Here is a 19787-nt window from a genome sequence, read left to right on the forward strand (position 1 = left end):
GGAACACCTGAGCCTGGAACCATATAAAGTTAAGTCAAAGGTCAATTTACAGTGCAAATAAAACTCAGTTCTCACCAGCCTTCCCATTCAAAACCACACATTTTCTTGTACAGTCCAGTTCATTCTCAAATTAACCTACAAGTGTTAAGGAGATGCATAGGCTCTCTCATGTAATGCAAGCATCAAGGATATCATATACTCAAAAATTTGTGACATTTTAAAATGTTACAATTTGGACACAGTAAACTAGTTACACCCAAATCACAAGGAAGAAGTTAGTCACCACAAACTGCTCTTCATCCTATCTAAATCTTGAAGAACAGAAACTAGGAAACCATACAAAATACACAAGTCACAGATGCTTATTACATATAAGTACTGGTTAAAGCTGGAGTTGCTGTCCCTCTATCACACAATCAATAGCACTGCTTCTACAGCAATTTACAGTATAATACATGGTGATTCCAGAACCTCATAGATCTCTGTGAGAGCCACCCAACATCACCTGCATTCTCCAAGGGGGGGGGGGGGGGGGGGGGGGGAAGTAAAAAAGTATGACATTAACAATTCCTCATTTTCAAGAATATGCAGTAAAAAATTTAAGACTCTCTTGTCTCACCATCACCACACTGAGAAGAGATATTTATAAAAAATAAAATAATGAAATACTGATGTGTAAAAGAGCTCTGGGGTACAAAATTTAGGGCAATTCAGGTAGACCTGAATCATACCACTACAGCTACCACCGACCTTATTCTAGAGCCCTCGTAACACCTTCAAGCGGTCAGTGCTAAACTCAGGGCTTGAACCAGCTCTCTCACACATGCAGAAGTTTAATAGGAAGAGAAAGTAAATTTTAGCAGTGGAAAATAAAACCAGAATTTTTCATAACAAAAAAGTTAAACATATATAATACAAGTAAGGTATTAAAGTTATGGCTAGGATGCTTTTGCACAGATACACTTGCATCCAATGTGCATTTTGCAGATTTCTTGCCCGTACCATTGGCTTATCTTATCTCAACTAAATAATCAATACTCAAAATCTGAGCAATTCACTTGGTTTTGACTGGGATGAAAGATCCTCTCTCCATATATGGAACAAGTCAATTTTTATTTAATATTAAAAAGCAATTATTTTAGCTTTCTGTCAGGAGACAAAAGAAATATGGCATCTATTGCTTTTTCCCAATGTATTTTGAAATGGTCAATTTAAAAAAGTTTTTATAAAAAGGTGAAAAAAACCATGCAGTTTTATCACAATAGTGCAATGAAAATTTGACCACATACTAGGCAGGCTAGAGTCAGAAACACAGCTATGATGCAGACAAATCGAAAATTGCAAAAATTTTGCGGAAAAGCAACTTAAAAATATTATTTGCTATTTTGACACTAGTAATCAGAGTTTCATGGTCAAGTCTGCAAAAGTTACAAATGACATGGAGGAAATCTAGCATATCTGCAGTAACGGTGCTCTGAAGACTTAAAATGGTTGTGCAAGAAACGTAGGTCCATTTAAGTTTTTAATTTTAAAATATCATTCAGCCAGTAGATGTATGCTCAGTAAAGCTTTGTTTGAAAAATCTCTTACTACGTTCTTTACATTTCATGCACTGTCCCGGGAAAAAAAAATAAATAAGGGGGGCTAGGGGGTGGAAATCAATTTGAATTTCTCTGTGAAGGAAATGTGCATCTAACTTGTCTCAAATCAGAAATGGAGTTCTGCTGACCTCTTCTGGAAAAGAAAAAAATGTCACCCTTTAAATTGGTATGCATCATCTTACTTTCATTCACTCACCGTGTTTCAGAGTTTTAGGATTTCAAAACCACATGTAACTAGTATTAATATGTGATCAGTAAACTGAAGTATCTAAAAGCTAAAACCAGTGAAGAACAGTTTAGTATTCATATATTCTGGAGAATTAATTCTAGCCATTTCAAAGAGCTGAAGGTGGGAGAAGGGGCCACAGAGGACAGAGTAACCTATAAGCTGGATTTTTTAATCAGTGTAATGTCTACTACTCTTTGGGTTAAATGGAAAAGTTTGACTTTTTCCATCTGAAAATTCAGAGAATCAAAGTACCAAGAATTTGACTCCAATTACAAAAAGAAAACCAAACTGGGCAGAAAAAAATTATAATGAAGTAAAAGGTAAACTCTGGATGGCAAAAAACATTTCTTCAAAAAGGCTTTATTGACAACTTCATTCTACAGCTTTCCATATCTATAATTAAAAAGGATGGGTTTAAAAAATATACATGTACATTAAAAAAAGGAGCGCCTTTCCGTAGCAGATGAAAGGTATGTATAGTGACTGCTCAGAAATTCTTCGCATTAGTTATTTTTCACTACGATATCCATCCTGTAAAAAGCTGCATAAAAAAAAAAAAACTACATCATTTATGCCAGTTTTCAGACAGCAAGGCTGTGTTCATGTTTTTCACCTTTTAAATTAATGCCCCTGATAATTACGCATTTTTTCTTCACCTGAAGGTGGACCACACAAACTGTATTATTAGGCTATTTAGCCAGTCACCATTCAAACTCAATGTCCTAATGCTTATAAGTTACGCAAAACGTGTTTGCATCTGAGGTGACCATGAGCTAACAGTGTACAACCACACGACTGCTTCTATTCTACCTTTTCTTTTTAAAGCAGATTTTAGGCTGAGTGTCTTCAATATAGCTGATGTCCAGCACAAGCCCACACAACATCAGCAGCACACTAAAATAGGGTAGCAGTATAAGGCTGGAATCTTAGAACAATTCTCCCATTGGTACAACATTTCCCACAGCTGAGGTCTTAGCAATTTCAGATCTAATCAACCCCCTACCATCTCAAGTGACACATGCATGGATGAGCTAAAAGGATTTTCACCACTTCCTCCAAGTTAGTTCGAAGCAGTTTTAGAGCACATTCCTCACTAATTCCATCTCCTTATAAATTATTCCAATAGCCAGAGGTGAACTTCCACAACTGAGCAGTCTGTCTGGATAACCTTTCAGATTAAAGCAAGCTGTGAATTGGAAGAGAATCTGCTTTTCTCACAGTACTGTGAAATCCACGTTGGCCAGGAAAACTAGAATGAGATTTAAATACAGTAACAGCTAAATCACCTGCAAATCTCCACTGCTCAACTGAGCTGGTGCTCAAGGCACACAAATTTCAGGAGTAATCATCTGAGAAAAATTTCTAATACATGCCACAGATTGTTTATAAGCAATCATCAGTCTTGGAGAAAAGGACAAAGTAAGTTTCATGCATATAAAATTATCTTTTATTTATGGAAAGAGACTTGACAGTTCAATAGGTTGAATCATGTGTTAAGGTTAAGCCACAACTAAAGACACAGCAGTCAGCATTCCTTCCTCGGACTGCAGTCCATCTTGCCCTAGTCTGCCAATTTACAAAGTGTGTTTCTCCGTGTCCACCCCATTTTGTCCCATCTCACAATTCTTTTCTTCAGATAAATCTCTACCTGTTCTGTGCCCGTATCGACCAGTTCAGTCAAGGAAACCTGACGTTACATAGCTTTTTTGAACCTTCAACCCCTATACCTCAATTCAGTACTTTTTTCCTCCGTTTTTAACTTTCCTAAATTAATACAGATGTCTACCCTATCCAAACACAAATGAAATTAACAAAATAGGATATGGAAACAGGACTAAAGGACAGTTCCCCACCTGGCCCTTGCCTCCTAGCAACTCACTGATATTTTGGTGGCAAGTTTATTAAAACAAAAAGAATAAAAGGGGAACAACAATAGATTTATTCAGGATTGTATCTTTTAATCTGAAAAAAGGAATAAACGTAGATTTCAGATCAACATCTTTAAATACTCAATTATACAATTACCCTGGAAAATATTCCTGTGATAAATTAGCACTGTCACTCATGACTATGGAAATGCCATCTGAATTGCATTCTTATTTAGAAGACATAACCAAATGCTTCTGCAACATTATTTACTGTTAGCTATTTCCCCAAGTGTATCAGACAGGAAACATTGCAAACTACTCAATTTGTGAGCTAGAAAAACTACTAACACTACCTTTAAAAAGTTAATGTACCAATAGAAATACCAACAATGTAAAATACACCGTTAGTTATTTCTGGTTAAACACCTACAGCAGTTAAGAGGAAAAATAAATCTTTCTGGAGTATTAGATTTTTCAGATGCATAGGTAAACAAACAAAATGTGTCATATACATATATATATATACTTACAGTACTATGAAATACAACACTGTGGCCTTTTCCTAAACTTTCTATATGTGCCGAGAGGTTAAAGCAGATTGCTCGATGTCTTATAGCATCCAGTGTTTGCGCATCAAAGAAGTCATGAGGTCTTGCTAGAAAAAAAAAGGAAAAGAGATCCTTAGGTGTTCAAACATTGAAATACTCAAACACATTCAGACATACAAAGAAGTCTGAAGTGTCATTAGTAAATCATTTATCATTATGGCAGTAGCATCACCTTGTCAAAGAGTTGTAAACATTAATTTAACTGAGAGGAAAAAATGGCTCCAAGAGGGGCACAATTCATTTAAGTTTGGTCAAAACATACTCCTTGTAGATCAAACAGCTATTCTGACAAACTCAATTACACTCACTTTTTTTTAAAAGTTTCAGGTGAATTCTATTATTTCTTAATTTTTAAAATTAAGAATTCATTAATTTTGCTGAGTACCTCTGGGAACATTCATTGCTATTATCTCTTATTAAAAAAAGGGAGGGGAAAAAAAAGAAGTCCCAGTACAAATAAACTAAACCCAAACCTCATTAATTCATGTGAATTCTAATTTAATGTGAAAACAGCACAGTTAGATTGTGATGTTTATGGAAGCCTAAATGGCCAAGTCACTCTTACAGCAGTCAGTAATTCCAGTATTACTGCTGTGACTTTCTAAAAAATAGCATTAAAGTACTTCAAAACATGATCAGGCATACAATCAACATCTTAAAAGCAGAATTACACCTATACCTTATTTCTTAATTTTATTAAAAACAATCTCCTCTGATCTAATTTATAATCAGTAAAAACTCCAGCTATTTTCAGTGAATACTGAGATGCTGCAAAGAGATCAACAATGGCACTGAAAACAAAACTGCTGGGTACTGCAGTGGAACACAAAGCAAAGGATTAAGTAAGAATTACTATGAACATACAGAGAATACTAGCTCATCAAGAAATTTTTCATCTCCAAGGAGTAATAACAATGAACAGTCACATCGCATGAAAAACTCCACACTCACTGCTAGACATGTTTCTTTCTACGTACAAGTTGTCATTCCATGTTCTTTGATTATTAGTGAAGAGATTATTTTCTTCTGCCAAGAAGCAGCAACTGCATCACATACTACACCTCAATTTATGACTGAAGTGCAATTAACATTCAGCTGGTATTTTTATAAGTAGTCTAAAACCAGCAGGCACTAATAAAGCCCTTTATCCTTTTAGAAAAGGACTTTTACAGTTAAAGTGTTTTTTTAACAGTAAAAAAATACTGAATTCTGATTTAGAGCATAAAGGTCTATCAATTCTACACTCAGAGTCCTTTAAAAAATAATTGCTACTAGGCACATATCTGTATACTACTAGAAATACTTCACACAATTTTGAAAAATATACCATATAGTACAGTAGTAAAATTATACGAGCAAATAAGCATGAATAGAAGTACTTGTATTTTTTAAGTCTTATATGACAGCAGTAGTTCTCTATATAACACACCGAAATTAAAACTAAGAACAGGAGTTGATACTACATTGTCAACTATCATTCTATACTGTAAAAACTGATTCAAAAGTTCTGTTGTCTTCATTTAAAACAACTTTTATAATCCTTTTCATCAAGGTTATCTATCCATTATTTCAAAACAAACTCCACTTAAAGCTAGTCTTTGCTACACTCCTGGGACTAACTGTAAACTGTAGTTAAGCATTCATCTGTGCATTATGTTCTGTCCTTACTCTATCTCTCAGATACTGCCAATTAGGCAATCATCTCATTGAAATCTTTTCTCACTCTAAGTGGTAACATAGAACCACAGCTCATGCTGCAGGTGGTCAGTGATGCAAGCATATAAATATTTTATAAATAAATACGAGGGAGGAAGGAAGGGAGGGTGGAAAGGAAAAGATAACCCCAAATGTTTGCTTCTGGTATCATACAGCAAATTTCTCCAGGATTTACCACTGGATAACACTAAACAGATGCAAAAGAAAGGGCATAATTTGTCAAAGGCATACAAATAGTTTTATATATCTCCTATTGAGTATTAATGCTGTACCTTCTATGTATCTTAAATTTACTTCCTCAGAAGTATTTTCAGAGTAAGGTATCTCCCTTCCTGCATAATACAAGTTCCAAGTACACATCACTTAAGTCAAATAAATTAAAACCTTCATACCAGTAGCCTACTAAATTAATTTCCAAGTGTTACATAACTAACATAGTCTTATCGTCAATTCCATGAACAGAAAGTTTCCTTATCTTGCTTACAGTTCTCCAGTGAACTCGATTACCATGCTTGTTAATAACTACAGTGTCATCTTAGCTATTCAAAAAGCAAGTGACAATATTGTAAATATAATCTTAGGTTCTGCAAAATTCTTTGAGGTAGCTTCAGAATAGCAATACTATGACCTATTTGAGAGATAGATACTTGAAATATGTTTGGCTCTGTACCTCTAAATGACAGACTACATAGAGCAGTGCATGTGTATAATGCTATCCAGAAGAAAAAGAAAGCTGTGACTGTAATCCTGAATTACTCTGCAACGTCAAAGTTTGTATAACAAATCAGACAGTCTCTATATCACCAATAATGTAACCAGCCATATAGGGGTGTCTATAGTAAAACACGCTTTCATCATAGAAGTACTAATTTCCAAACTTTAAAGAACACATGCTGTCTACAGACAGGAAAAAAGAAATGGAAAACTGTTCAAGAATGGCAAGATATTACCAAAGAATGGAGAAAAAAAGTACCAAGTAACAGTAAGAATTCTCTACAGTTAAGGTAGAAGATCATGCCCTTGTCATATATAAAGCCACAATAAAGTCTCCTTTTTTTATTTATGTATTAATGTCTGTTAGAAAGGTAATGTTCAGATATAAAACACAGAGGAAGCAAATTTATTGGTTTGCTGTATTTAAACTATTAAGAATTTATAAGAGGATGCTTCAATAGCAGCATGTATTAGCCATCAATTGCCAATAAATATTCACTAAGCCACTTACAACTTGCAAAAAATAGCCAAGGTCTAACCAAACCATGAGGAGGTACAAAGAACACTACAACATTTTCTCACAAGAAAAAATTGTTTTGTGATGCAAAACTGTAGTTTTGCATCAAATGATTATTTGATTTAAACACATTGTACACTATCACATAGGATCTTGCTTTACACCCATTTGTCATAACTTCTTGTGACCCAACTTGCAAAGAACCTGGTACTTAACTTCAACACCTCTCCTTCCGGACACTTTTAAAATATCTAAATGTAAGTCTATGTTCCTAGCTTTATACACTCTAGACTGAAAATACTTAATGCTATTATTTTGTTATTGTGGCTTCTTAGATAACGGTTCTTGCCCTTCCCCATTCTTCTGGTAAAGACAAAACATACAAACTTGCACACTTTAACATTCTTTAACTAAGTACAACTAAGCTAAAAACCAGAACGATAAGCAAAACTGTATCAGCCCTTTGTCAAGGTCACCTGATCAACAATAATCCACACAAAGTTTTAAAGAAAAGCTACCAATACTTAGCATTATCAGAAAATGCCATCGACTTTGGATCCATTTCTGGGTCGCGTACCCTCTGGAGAAATACATTACAGTAGTCAGTTCCCAACTCAGAGATTATTTCTGCCTTAAGGCAAAACTCTACAGCCAGCACTGCATTTGTCTCAAGAGGCAAGAAGATAAGAAATTGCTCAAGCAGATGTCATTTTTCTTCCTGTGCAAGACTTGATCAAGACAGCAGACCATTCAAGTACCACAGTCTGATCTTTAAGATTCGCATAATATTTACTTCTTACTTTTTTTTTTGCTATACACTCATTCAACAATTCTGCAGTAAACATCTTAGCAGGTAATTTGAAGTTTTAACTACAAAGCACTGATATAAAACTTTTAAGTCAATAAAGTTCATCAATAACTAATAAAACGCCAACCTAAAAAACTACTTCTGCATATAGTGGGGCAGGGGAGAAGCGGAACCGAATTAAAACACATTAAATCAGCCACCTAACAAAATCAATCTGGAGGTGCAAGCCAAGATGCAACTCGGTAACCTCTGAAAGTGAAAACTTTGAAGTGACAAGTATTAGACATCTATATTTTATTTGAATAACGCAGACAATAAATTGTGATAATCCTTCAGGAACCTGCAACTCTTTCAGTAATCCTCTCTTTCCTAACATCTAAGATGAAGTAAAGGATACTGCAAAGTGACCACATAACCCTTCATTGATCAGCCTTCCCTTCTCATTTACATAGATTCCTAGATGAAAGGGAAAGCTCTTTGGAAGTCAAATTCTCTTTCCACCTTCTTTGAATGTTAAATCAGTGTCAAAATCAGAGGAGTTCTTGTAATTTACACTTTTAGATATTTAATGATACAAATTGCTCACATATATAAAAAAAAATGAACGAAAAAAGTCACCGTAACTGAAGTTAACAGTGGCTCTTCCAGCACTGAACTGCACAGCTGTCACTGTGTGCAAGACAGACACAGAAAATAAACTTCTCAGAATCTAGGTGATACTGGTACTGTCCAGGACAGGGTTCTTTGCCTTCAAGGCAGAAACATGGCACATGGGTGGAGTAATTCCCTTAGACCACTACTATGTGTATCCATTGTTGTAAGTACTGTTTGAAAAATCTGTAACTACTTCTTCACAGGAACACAGAGATAGATACAGCCAAGTGTTTACCACAGAAGAGTTCTGGAAAAATAAGAATTACTGACCCAACAAAGCAACACAAGTTCTCCAGCACATCATCACTAAACTTGTACTACCACCCAGGAGACAGGACTGAAATAACTGCTTACGAACACAGCTCCGTTTCTGTGGACAGTATGAGATGTAACAGGTCCAGTGGTTCATAAAAATGGTATCCTGCCCTTCTCTCCAGTACTGCAAGGTTGACTTTACACCACAGGTAAAAATTAATGGAAGTTTTTTCTTCAGCTGTTGACGTACCAGCAGGAAAAAAATCTAAATGGGTTTTTACATGTCTCTACTCTAAAACGCAACTGTCCCAGTAACAGTTTAAAATTAGCAAATAATCAGTTCAGTACTGGAAAGTTGCATCCCAAGCAGTTAAAAAACAAAGTTAAATACTTCAATAATTGCCTAGTCTTTTCCAACCATTTCTGTGCGTGCCAATCTAAATAAATTTGACATGGTTATCACCGATGCTAGGACAACTCCGGAATCGCACAACTGGATCAAAACTGACTAGAAAAGGTACTGCATAAGTGATTACTACTTGCTAGAGGAAACAATCCTCACTTTAAATGATACATCACACTTCTCAGCACATTGGTTCATACAAAATTAATGAACGTCAACTAACTGTGCAGAAAAAGATTTTAAAACCCCAGCAAGTCACATCTGCCCAGAATTAGATCTTGGTTATGCTCATAAAACTATCATTAATTTAATGAAATGTTGTGCTTGAAAGAGAGTTTATATAATATGCATTTATCTCTAATTTATATGAATCCGCAGTCTCTGTTTGCAGTACTGAACTTCGGATCTCATCACTAAACAGAAAGTCTTCCAATAGTAATATAGTTAAAGAAAAAACAACTCTAAAAATGAAATTCATCTTTAAATCATAAACTCAAACTGTTGCTCACAGAAACCTGATCTCTTCTACCAAACACATAGATGCTTTACCTGAAAAAGGAACACAAACAGAATCTGGAATTGTTTTCCTCCCATCTCAAGAGATGCCAACAATATAATGCTAAAGAGATCACCAACCCTACCAGACTCACACCTGCAGAGAAACAACCACATTGAAGAGGAACTTCCCATCCAAGACAAAGCTTGCAAGAACTTCTAAGTGGAAATACTTACGTAATGATCGTCGTCTCTTGTTCTTTAACTTTCTTCTTTTATTCATTCCAGCTTTAGATGGAGATTCCTCTTTGGCCTTTGGCTGGCTGGCAACTTTTGAAGAGTTCTGCTGGCTGAAGTGTGTGGGCACATGACGGGCAAGTCCTCCCTGAGATGCAAAGCTGGCATTGCACCCACCAACTACACACTGAGAAAAAGAAACCAGAACAACTATTGTATCAGCGTGCTATAAGGCACTCATTCACAGGATCTTTCCATTTGACTTTTCTGGCTCAACCTCAAACACACTGAAAGGAAGGCAAATTCTTAATGACCATGTTCTTAAAAACAAACATAATCTGAAATAAATTTCTACCTGAACTTTATAACTCTCAATAATTATTCCATGGAATAAAGATTTTTTTCTATGCTATATTATATTCCAGAATATTGTATAGCATAAAACCAAATACACTGAAAGCCTTCATACAGAAAATAAATGCTTCTGAAGAACTTTCCCCTTCATAGACTAATATTCCCACCTTTCAAAATACTGCAGTTATTCTGTATTTCTCAACAGCTCTCCAATCTTCTGCATTTGATAACTAACATTCTCCAATGTCCTCCTTTCTTTTAACAAGTCAGAAGTAAAATAAAACATTCTTACTCATGTTAAATTTGAAACAGCTTAATGCTTTTTATAAATGCTATAAAAAGTCAATAAACAGTTATCTTATAGTTCTATCTAAACCTTTAACTTCAGTAACTTGAAAGTTGTATTAATAATTTATGCATTTATTTTGGGATGTTACTATTATTTCAGAGCTATTTAAGAAAGTTCTTATTTAAAGAAAATTCCCTCTTTTCTCAAACAGAAAAATAAGAAAAGATCCAACAATACTTAAACAGAAATCACAAGATATGTGCAACTAAGCTAGTACTGGCTGTGGTAATCATTGGTATTTTTATAAGTATTTGGTTTCTATTTAAAATTATTTAATTTTCAAAATCAGTATTGAAATTATACTGTTGGAGAGAGAGGCACAAACCTTTTCTCCTGTGCTCTGAGCTTACAAGGGTAATAGGAAGGTCATTTTAAGATATGCATTCCATCATTGGCTGCAATGAATTGTGTATCCACATGACCAATTTTCCTTCTGATCCAGAGAACAGTGGTTGATCAGCCAGTAGCAAAACCCCCATACCACTCTAAACTATTGGCAAGTTCTTCTTCCACATCTGTTCTGCTCCTTCCCCTCTTTCTCAGCTCTTCCACCTGTACCCCTCTTATCCAGCACTTCAAAGCAAACTGATAAGGCAGCTCCAACAAGAGTTCAGGACTAAGTAATATGGCAACTATATACATAGTGCTAAATTTTCTCTGAAGGACAAATTTGCAAGCTCTTACAGTAATCTGCCCCAAGTCTGCACATTTGATTGAAAGACAAGAAAACATCACTCAGCATGGTTTGTAGACTGAAAAGTCTGTTTCTGCTTCAGACCTAGCAAATGGTTTTCCATGAGCACCATAAAACAATGCAGCATCCATGAAGAGAAAAACCTAGATTAACCCCAAACACTTAATACTTGCTATAGGACTGAAAATATGTATATATATATTTCAAGATAGTAAAAGACAAAAAATAGCAGGGTATTTTTCACATTTTTATTTTGGGTTCCCCCCCTCCCCCCTTTATTAAGGGGGGAAAAAAACACAGAAGTAGTTAGGGGAAGTTTTCTAAGTACTGAGCTAACTACAAACATGTAATTCCCTGACAAAAGAACTTCAGGATCTTCACACTGTATTTGTTCCTCCCTCTCTCTCTCACTAGTAACTATCTTCATAATTGTGAAGATTTTTACCAAAAACCTACCTACGCCTTTTTAGCTTGCCCTGTAATTTCCCGTGCTCAAACAGCAGCAATATTGTATACTTATATTTTAGTGACTTACAATGTAAGAAATGCCAGCACATTATGAAATTCAAAACTCAAGAACATGATCTCATTTAAACTACAGCAACCTCAATGCAGTATTTATTACTTAAAATCAATACTGACAATTACAATTTACACTTACAGATTCATAGAATGGTTTGTGTTAGAAAGGGCCTTTAAAAATCATCCAGTTCCAACCCCACCACTGTGGGTAGGGACATCTACTGGATTAGTAGCCCCATCAAACCTGACCTTGAATGTGACCCATTTACTTGTATTAAAAGATGATCAAATTCAAAATCAAATACAGGTAAAATATATGTGTGCATTAATTCAAATAGTTTTTTATCCTCCTTGAAATAGCTGTCTTGCCCATAAAAACAGTTTCATGAAACTAAACCAAGCAACTAAATCTAAACTTAGATTTAACTTTCATTAAGGTATTCCTAACTTCAGCTTCTGGATCCTTCTGATCCTACAAATACTGACATACACAATTAAAAAAAAATGCACAAAAAAAATAGCCTCCATACCCTGAAGTTCAATCAGAAAGAGAAATTAAAATTTCAGCCTTGTCAATGCCTGGTAGAAGTCAAAAAAACAAACTGAAGTTTTGGTACAGTGCATCCATTAGCATATTCCAAGTTTAATAAAGTGTAATATCAAAAGGCAATACCTTCTGAAAATAACACAAACTTTGTATCAAGCGCATTTCTGAAACTTTTTAAAACACAGGTTCGTGAGACTTAATTGTATTTCTTGTCAGATGGGAAACACCGTTATGACAAACTACAGTTTGACTCACAATGTCGTAACTTGACTTTAGTCATGTAAAACAAGCACAGATATTCTATACAGATTATCTACAGAAGCTACCACTTACTTGTCTTGCTCTACACATTTTACTTTCAAAAGCCCCAAACCGGCACCCTTAAGTCTTCAATATATAAAATGTGCAACTAGAAATTATCTTTTCCAGAAAGCCTACTTACAGCCTGCAGCCACAGAATGAAATATTTGCAGAAATCATTACATTTAGGTATCACATATTTTGAGACTACCTGATCATGTCATCAAATAATCAACAGCTGATATATCAAAGATGACACAGAATTCCTTTGCAGTAGACAGGAAATAGTAGAAGAGGAGAAAAATCTTACCTGTTTTTTTTTCCTTTTTATTTTTTTTTCTCTAAAATAATATATCCAGCAATCCGTTACTAATGGGTAAAGTCTCTTCTCTCCAAAGATAAAGGAGCAGTTCAGGCTGTCACTTCAGGATCTCTGGACGGTAAGTCACACCAAATCAGCTTCCCACCAAATAATTATACAGATCTAGAGGGCTTCTAATAAATCAAACTCGACTATTATGCAGAACTTTAAACCAATCTCTTTACTTTTCCCCCAAAACCTAAATCTCAACATTTTGCATTCAATTTTAAATATGATAGATTGGGTCCGGATTGGTGGATATGTTACTTCAAGAGAAAATAAGTCAACACGTAAGAAGTTTAATTTCTCCAGTGTACCCATACCCACCATTATTAATGGGCAGTAATGACCAGTGACTTTAACAAACAGGATATAAAAATATCTAGCAATACAGGGGTTTTTTTCTAGATTCAAAATTCAGAATGTCCTTTTTAGAATATTCAATGTGTAATTTTTCCAGTAAATCTCACAGTAATATTTTAGACATCTGGATAAACTCTCATACTATCTCAACATCTAAGTGTTCAGGTAGAATGCATTTACATTTTCTAACTGCATCTGCAATGCTCTTAATGAATTGAAGATATTCTGCCAAAAGAGTAACATACACAAATTTCAAATGAGGACTGAACTGCTTGGCTGTGTTTTTTACATTTCAGCAAGTGTTACTCTACTGAGAGTCGTATCAAATGCAGTCACCATTTAATGAATTCTGGGAGTTACAGGTGGCAGAATGAACACTAAATTTCATTTTTGTTATTACTTTCTTCTCCCCATTCTAACAAAGGACAAAAGCCTGCAATAAACCTGTGTATTGTCATTGAAAGCCTTTATCCCACATGAGCAAACCTTGCACAACTGATGTGAAGCACACCCACTGGAATCAGTATGTGAAAGCAGTTGGTTGCACACCTACACGCAGTCTTAGATTTACAGAAGATTACTATATGCAATTATTTTGCATAAAATCTCACACTGTTTTGTGCTTGCTCTACTATTTTTCCTTTCATTGTGCCTAACATTTTGCATTTGGTCACCCAGACTACATTTTAAGAGTTCATTTGATGTGTCTTCAAGAACACGTACAGCATGTACACTGTACAGCAACAAGGTATGGTGAGTAGTACTTTGTTGGGGTTTTGGGTTTGGGTTTTTTTGTTTGTTTTTTTGAGTACCAGCAACCATGCTGGAAAATCCAGGTTGTCACAGCACATTAATTGTTCAAATACTTACTACTTGTAACAGGCAAGTTTAGGACAAGCAAGAATTTCTTCATTCACTTTTTCTCAGCTTGCCAAAGACAGCTACCAGCATCAGTTTTCTAACTCAGCAGATTATACCTCTAGATCTACCTGTCTACATGTTCTGAAAGTCTGAAAGTTAAATTGCTGAACCCTTGACACGACCATCACTACATGTTGATCATACACCACAACATTCCACCATTTTCTAAAAAGCTGCAAAAATTATGTAATAACAGAACTAAAAAAGAAAAATGTTTAGGTTTTTCTCTCTCAACTCTGAATGTAAAATCAGACACAAACACACTAACATCTCCAGAGAAACAATTACATGCTCTGAGAATACGTATATTAAATGAATGTCTACAATGACAGGAAAAAAAACAAAAAACAACCAAAACCTAAAAAAAACCCCCAAACCCAAAAAACACCACGATGGCTGGAATCAGACTGCAATACACAAAGAGAAAACTTCCAGCAGCACATGAGCCATTAACTTCAGGTATTAAGAGGAACAACATAACTTCAAAAATACCCAAGAGGGGGCCAAAGGCGGCCAGTAAGTTCTCAACCAGATACATGTTCTGTAAGACCAGTCTGTTTGTTTGTTCCTCCTGACAAGAAAAACAGATCTAGGAAACTCCGCTTACCAAAAGTAGGACTGGAAAAGCATGCTGATTGGCAGAAACAGTATTTGACTAGAGACTGAGAACTAGCTGTAATGGTTACTATATCTCATTTAACAGACACTTTTTCTTTGGTGAAGGGCTTGGTGGGTGCCCTAGGAAAAGACACTTTATCAGTAACAAAAGTTAGTGATTATGGCCTCAAAAAAAAAAAAAAAACACAGGCAAAAAAATCCATCCATGCGTTCAACATGAAATCCAAGGCTATCAGTATCATAAACTTGGAAGAAAAAGGAGGGAATGAACAGAAAAGCAATATGACAACTAAAGGGGAACTGAGGTCCTAAAATCTGCCCAGAGATTTAGGGTATCTTCCCCCACCACCATCACCCTAATTCACTAGATAACTCAGATATAAAATGTCTCCTTCTTAGGGGCTGGACATGCACTACCAGGATATTGCCCCATATAAAAATGGAGCTAGCATAACAGAGGTCTCAAAAATGGATATTGATAAAGATTAATTTACTTTTTCTGTGACACAGGTATTGCAATATTAATGCTGAGGGTGACACACTAAACTACACAAAAAAACAGGAGAAAATTATAAAAATATGAAACATTTTGACTTTGTAATTTAGACGTGTGTTCACTTCTGTGACATATAAACTATGTGACTCTGTAGTTCATTCAAATGGAAAGGGCAGGTAAATCCACAAAGACCTTTTAATATGAAAGCACAGCAGCTCATTTACAGCTGGATACAGCTTTTAATCAAAGGACACCACCATGTGTACCACAATAATAGATAATTAAACCCAAAATGGGCAACTACATAAAACGAGTACATTTGCAAGCAAAAGGGTGACAGGCCAGGGACATATCCTTAATGGAGTAGTTCTAATGCCAATGACAGCTTTATGCCTAAGACAGTCCCCAACTACCTTTCAATTTAAGAAAATACTGTTTTCTCTTATTTTGACTAGAGAAATAAGAATATGGCAGTCTGCCATATATTTTTTACGCTATCCTCTGGTCATTATATGATTACTTTGCTTTTACCTTTACAAAAGTAAATTTTCCATGCTTTTAATTGTCACTTTCCTAGTTAAGATTCTTTGCTTTTCTTAAAAGCATCCTGAACAGCAGTTCTTCAGACAGAAACACCTATCTATACTATTTCCATTATGGCTTTTTACAGCTTCCCTCAAAAATCCTGACACTCTTTTTTTTTTTTTTTTTTCAATGTAACACTGAATGACTAAGTATTTTCAGCAAGTTCTCTGTAAGTATATTCACATGATGCAACACAAATTTCATTTGTAATTTAGGTTTTGGGAGATATTGTCTGCTCATCATCAAGAACAAGAGGTCCTTAATCCAACTCTGACTTGAAAAAATTTGGGTTTTCCTAAATGTGAGCAATCCAGATTTATAAGAACAGCTAAATGCACCAAATGGAAACATTTGCTCTGTTTTTGAATGACTGACATAAAACAATTAGTAATGGCTGTTCTTTGCCCAATCAAGACTAATTTCCAACACTAAGTGTTCTTCTATCAGACAGTAGGTTTCAAAAGCTTGTGAAAAAAAAAAAGCGAGGAAAGGGGGCTAGTTAATTAATAGGTTGCTACCACAGACACTTATGTATGAGCCCTGAAGCCTATATTCAGCATAAATGACAGGGGAACAAAAGATGTTACAAAATTCTACTGAGACCACAATTATCCTCCATTCAAAGCCCCCAGGAACAGACTGAGAAATACAGAGATAAAAACAAACAGAAGGACTAAAGACAACAGTAGGAAAAAATGCGGAAGTGACACATGACGATTAACTAGTGCAATCCTAGCCTGTGCTTTGTTCTTTCCTTTAGTATGACCAGAAAGTACAGAAAATCAGCTGGTGAAATAACACATTTAACACAAGATTATTATTAGAACTAATTGTTGTAAATTTTAGGGCTCTAGCTGTAACTAGCCAAGCCAAAAACCTGGGATACCAACTTTTACTGACTTTGCTAAGTAACTCTGACAGACTCAAAAGTACTGCTGATATTTCTGACCTATGCCCACCTCTTTTTAAATGCAATGTCTCTAAAATTTAGTTTCTTTGATTTAGATCAAGTTAAGTATACAAATTACCCTACTGAAAGACTCCCTCAACACTAAAGCTTGCCATTATACTTTAAGGTATGTAAAATACTGAATCCCAAAATGACCTAAGGTACAAGTTTCCTCTGATGAGTGGGGTTTTTTTTATTTTATTCGGGGATTAGCACCTAAGATTTGATCAGTTGCTGGAACAATCATATCTGCAAACTTTCAGGGATCTACGATCCTTATGCAATGCTTCCAAAAGCATGCTAATTTTATTCTTTTGAACAAAGGGTATGATAACCTCAAAAGCAAGTTACCTGTTCCTATTCGCTCTCAGTCAGAAATTTTCAGACTAAACTACACAGTTCAGTATGGAAAAAAAGTCTAGCCTTTATTAAAAAACTTTTTCATATACAATGCACTATTTTTACTCTCTAGGTTTGAGTTTAGTTTTGTTTTCTGTCAGAACTACTGTTTATAAGCTATGTAGAAGTAGTAACTTCTGGAAGACACCACTGTAACACAAAATTATTTTTCAGTAATAAAGCTGCCTTAAAATAAATAAATAAAATAAAAAAAAAGGCAGAAGATACTACCTGAGAAGAAAGAGAGGAGAGAGAAACAGTGACTAAAACTTGGTGGGGTTGGGGGGTGAGGGAGAGGAAGGTATAAAATGCTACCTAAACTTTTTTTTAAAAAAAAAAAAAAAACCAAACCACAACAAACAAACAAAAAAACCAAAACAAAAAACTAATTCATTTTCATATCCTATATGGAAGGAGAACTTCAGTCTGAAGTAGTGTGGGTGGGACTTACCATCAAGTGATGCAGGACTGACAGCTATGAACTGCCCCAACTGTATCCATAAGAGGATGAAGCAACTCATTAATAACGGATTGGTGGATATGGGAATGATAAACACTACTATACCTAGAATTGCAGGTACAGATTAGGGGGAGAAAGAAAGAGAAAGTTAGAAAATACTATGCAGGAAAGTCAGCTCAACGGTCCTGCATTCCTGACTTCCTTATTATTCTGAGAGGTTAACCAGTCACTGACTGTGTTTCAACTGAATTTTGTTAACAAAACCAGTTCTTCCTCAAGCACAGGATGTGCACCATCAGGCATGATCCAAAGTTTAATGTGAAAGTGTAAAGCATGAGGCAAAATATCTCACTGTTACAGTGTAAGCAGCTCAACTGGAAAATAAGCAAAAAAATGGAAGTTCAGTACTATTTAGTTTTACACTCTCCTACCATTTATAGGCTAAAAGAAACAGGGACAGAGAAAGCAATAGTAGGATCTTCACCTGTCTTCATAACAGAACAGGACCTTTGGGCACTACTACTGCAAAGATGAAAGCTCAGCTCGCTGGATACTTTTTAAGAAATCCTGCTGTGATGCCATTTTTAATTAATATATTGAATCAGGAAAAATAAATAGGATCACTCTTAAAATAACAAATTATGTATCTTACAATGAACCTTACCTTGAAAGGTTTGTCCCCACTGTGTGTCAGCATGTGCCTCTGCAACCAACTTTGACTTGTTGAAGGTGTATTATATACTTTGCAACCTTTCCACAAGCAAACAAACACCTAATAGAGTAAAAATGTGGTAAGTTTACACACGTCAAAGAAAACACAAAGAAAACCACATTAGCAAAGAAGCCTGTTTTCACAAAATAAAGTACTTCAAAGAATTGTGAACAATTTTGCAACTACTTCTCATATCTCACCAAGATAAAAATAATTACAATCACAAGAATTCAAAAAAAGGAGGTCACTGGAAAAAAATATCAAAACACAGATGCTCCTGCAGATACACACAATCAAGAGCCACAGCATCCACTGTAAAGAGTTTGCATCTGCACTCAAGAGCTGTATCCACCAGATACTGAGACAGGTAATTTTTAAATGAAAAATTCGCATTTTCTGGGTAGCAGATACAGAAATAAAATAATTTACTGTCATAAGCAATTAATAACTTCATCCTTTGAGCATGAGAAGCTGAAAACTCTTAATTACAATACAATTGTTTACATACCAGAGTTTTGTATTATGGAACACTGGGTATCTCTAATTAGGGCCTTATACTCAATTCCTGATGAAGAAAGTTACACTTCCTCATGGGATTAAAAAAAAAAATAAATCTATGGGTGTTCTGTGATTCTAGTGCACAGATCAGTCACATGCACAATAGTGCATTAAGAGTAAAACCTACTCTTTTGTCTTTCCTCTCACGTCTATCTATAACTGAGAGAATAAAAAAGCTCAATGAACTTGCCTTTCATTAGAATTTCCTCAACAGGTCTGTGTGAAGTGAGGTATAGGTCTTATTTGTGGCAAAAAAATACAGTATCAGGGAGTAGCACTGACCACCATACAGGTTTTCAGAACTTCAGGAAACTAAATGGAAATTAATTCTCTTTGGGAGATTATAAAACTCAATCTTCAAAAGATTGATTTTTTTCAAAACAAAAGAGCAGCCACAGGAGTGCTATGTACTTGCTGTACAATACGTATAACCCAGCTTACTAATACAAAGCTGAAAACCCTGCATGTCTGTACAAGTGATCCTGACCTACCGA

The 19787-nt window shown here is 35.3% G+C and overlaps 1 protein-coding gene across 3 annotated transcripts in view; it reads right to left on the reverse strand.

Annotated features, from left to right (window-relative positions):
- Window positions 1-19787, reverse strand: part of AEBP2 (AE binding protein 2) — a 67642-nt gene that overhangs the window by 10484 nt on the left and 37371 nt on the right. For all 3 annotated transcript variants that reach the window (XM_080391786.1, XM_080391784.1, XM_080391785.1), the window contains exons 3-5: window positions 18688-18795; window positions 10106-10292; window positions 4229-4353 (exon numbers count right to left, since the gene is read on the reverse strand). In XM_080391786.1, the coding sequence (XP_080247912.1) occupies window positions 4229-4353; window positions 10106-10292; window positions 18688-18795 (420 nt within the window). The remainder of the gene's footprint in view (window positions 1-4228; window positions 4354-10105; window positions 10293-18687; window positions 18796-19787) is intronic.

This window comes from Falco punctatus (assembly GCF_963210335.1).
Source record: "Falco punctatus genome assembly, chromosome: 6".
Taxonomy (NCBI): Eukaryota; Metazoa; Chordata; class Aves; order Falconiformes; family Falconidae; genus Falco; species Falco punctatus.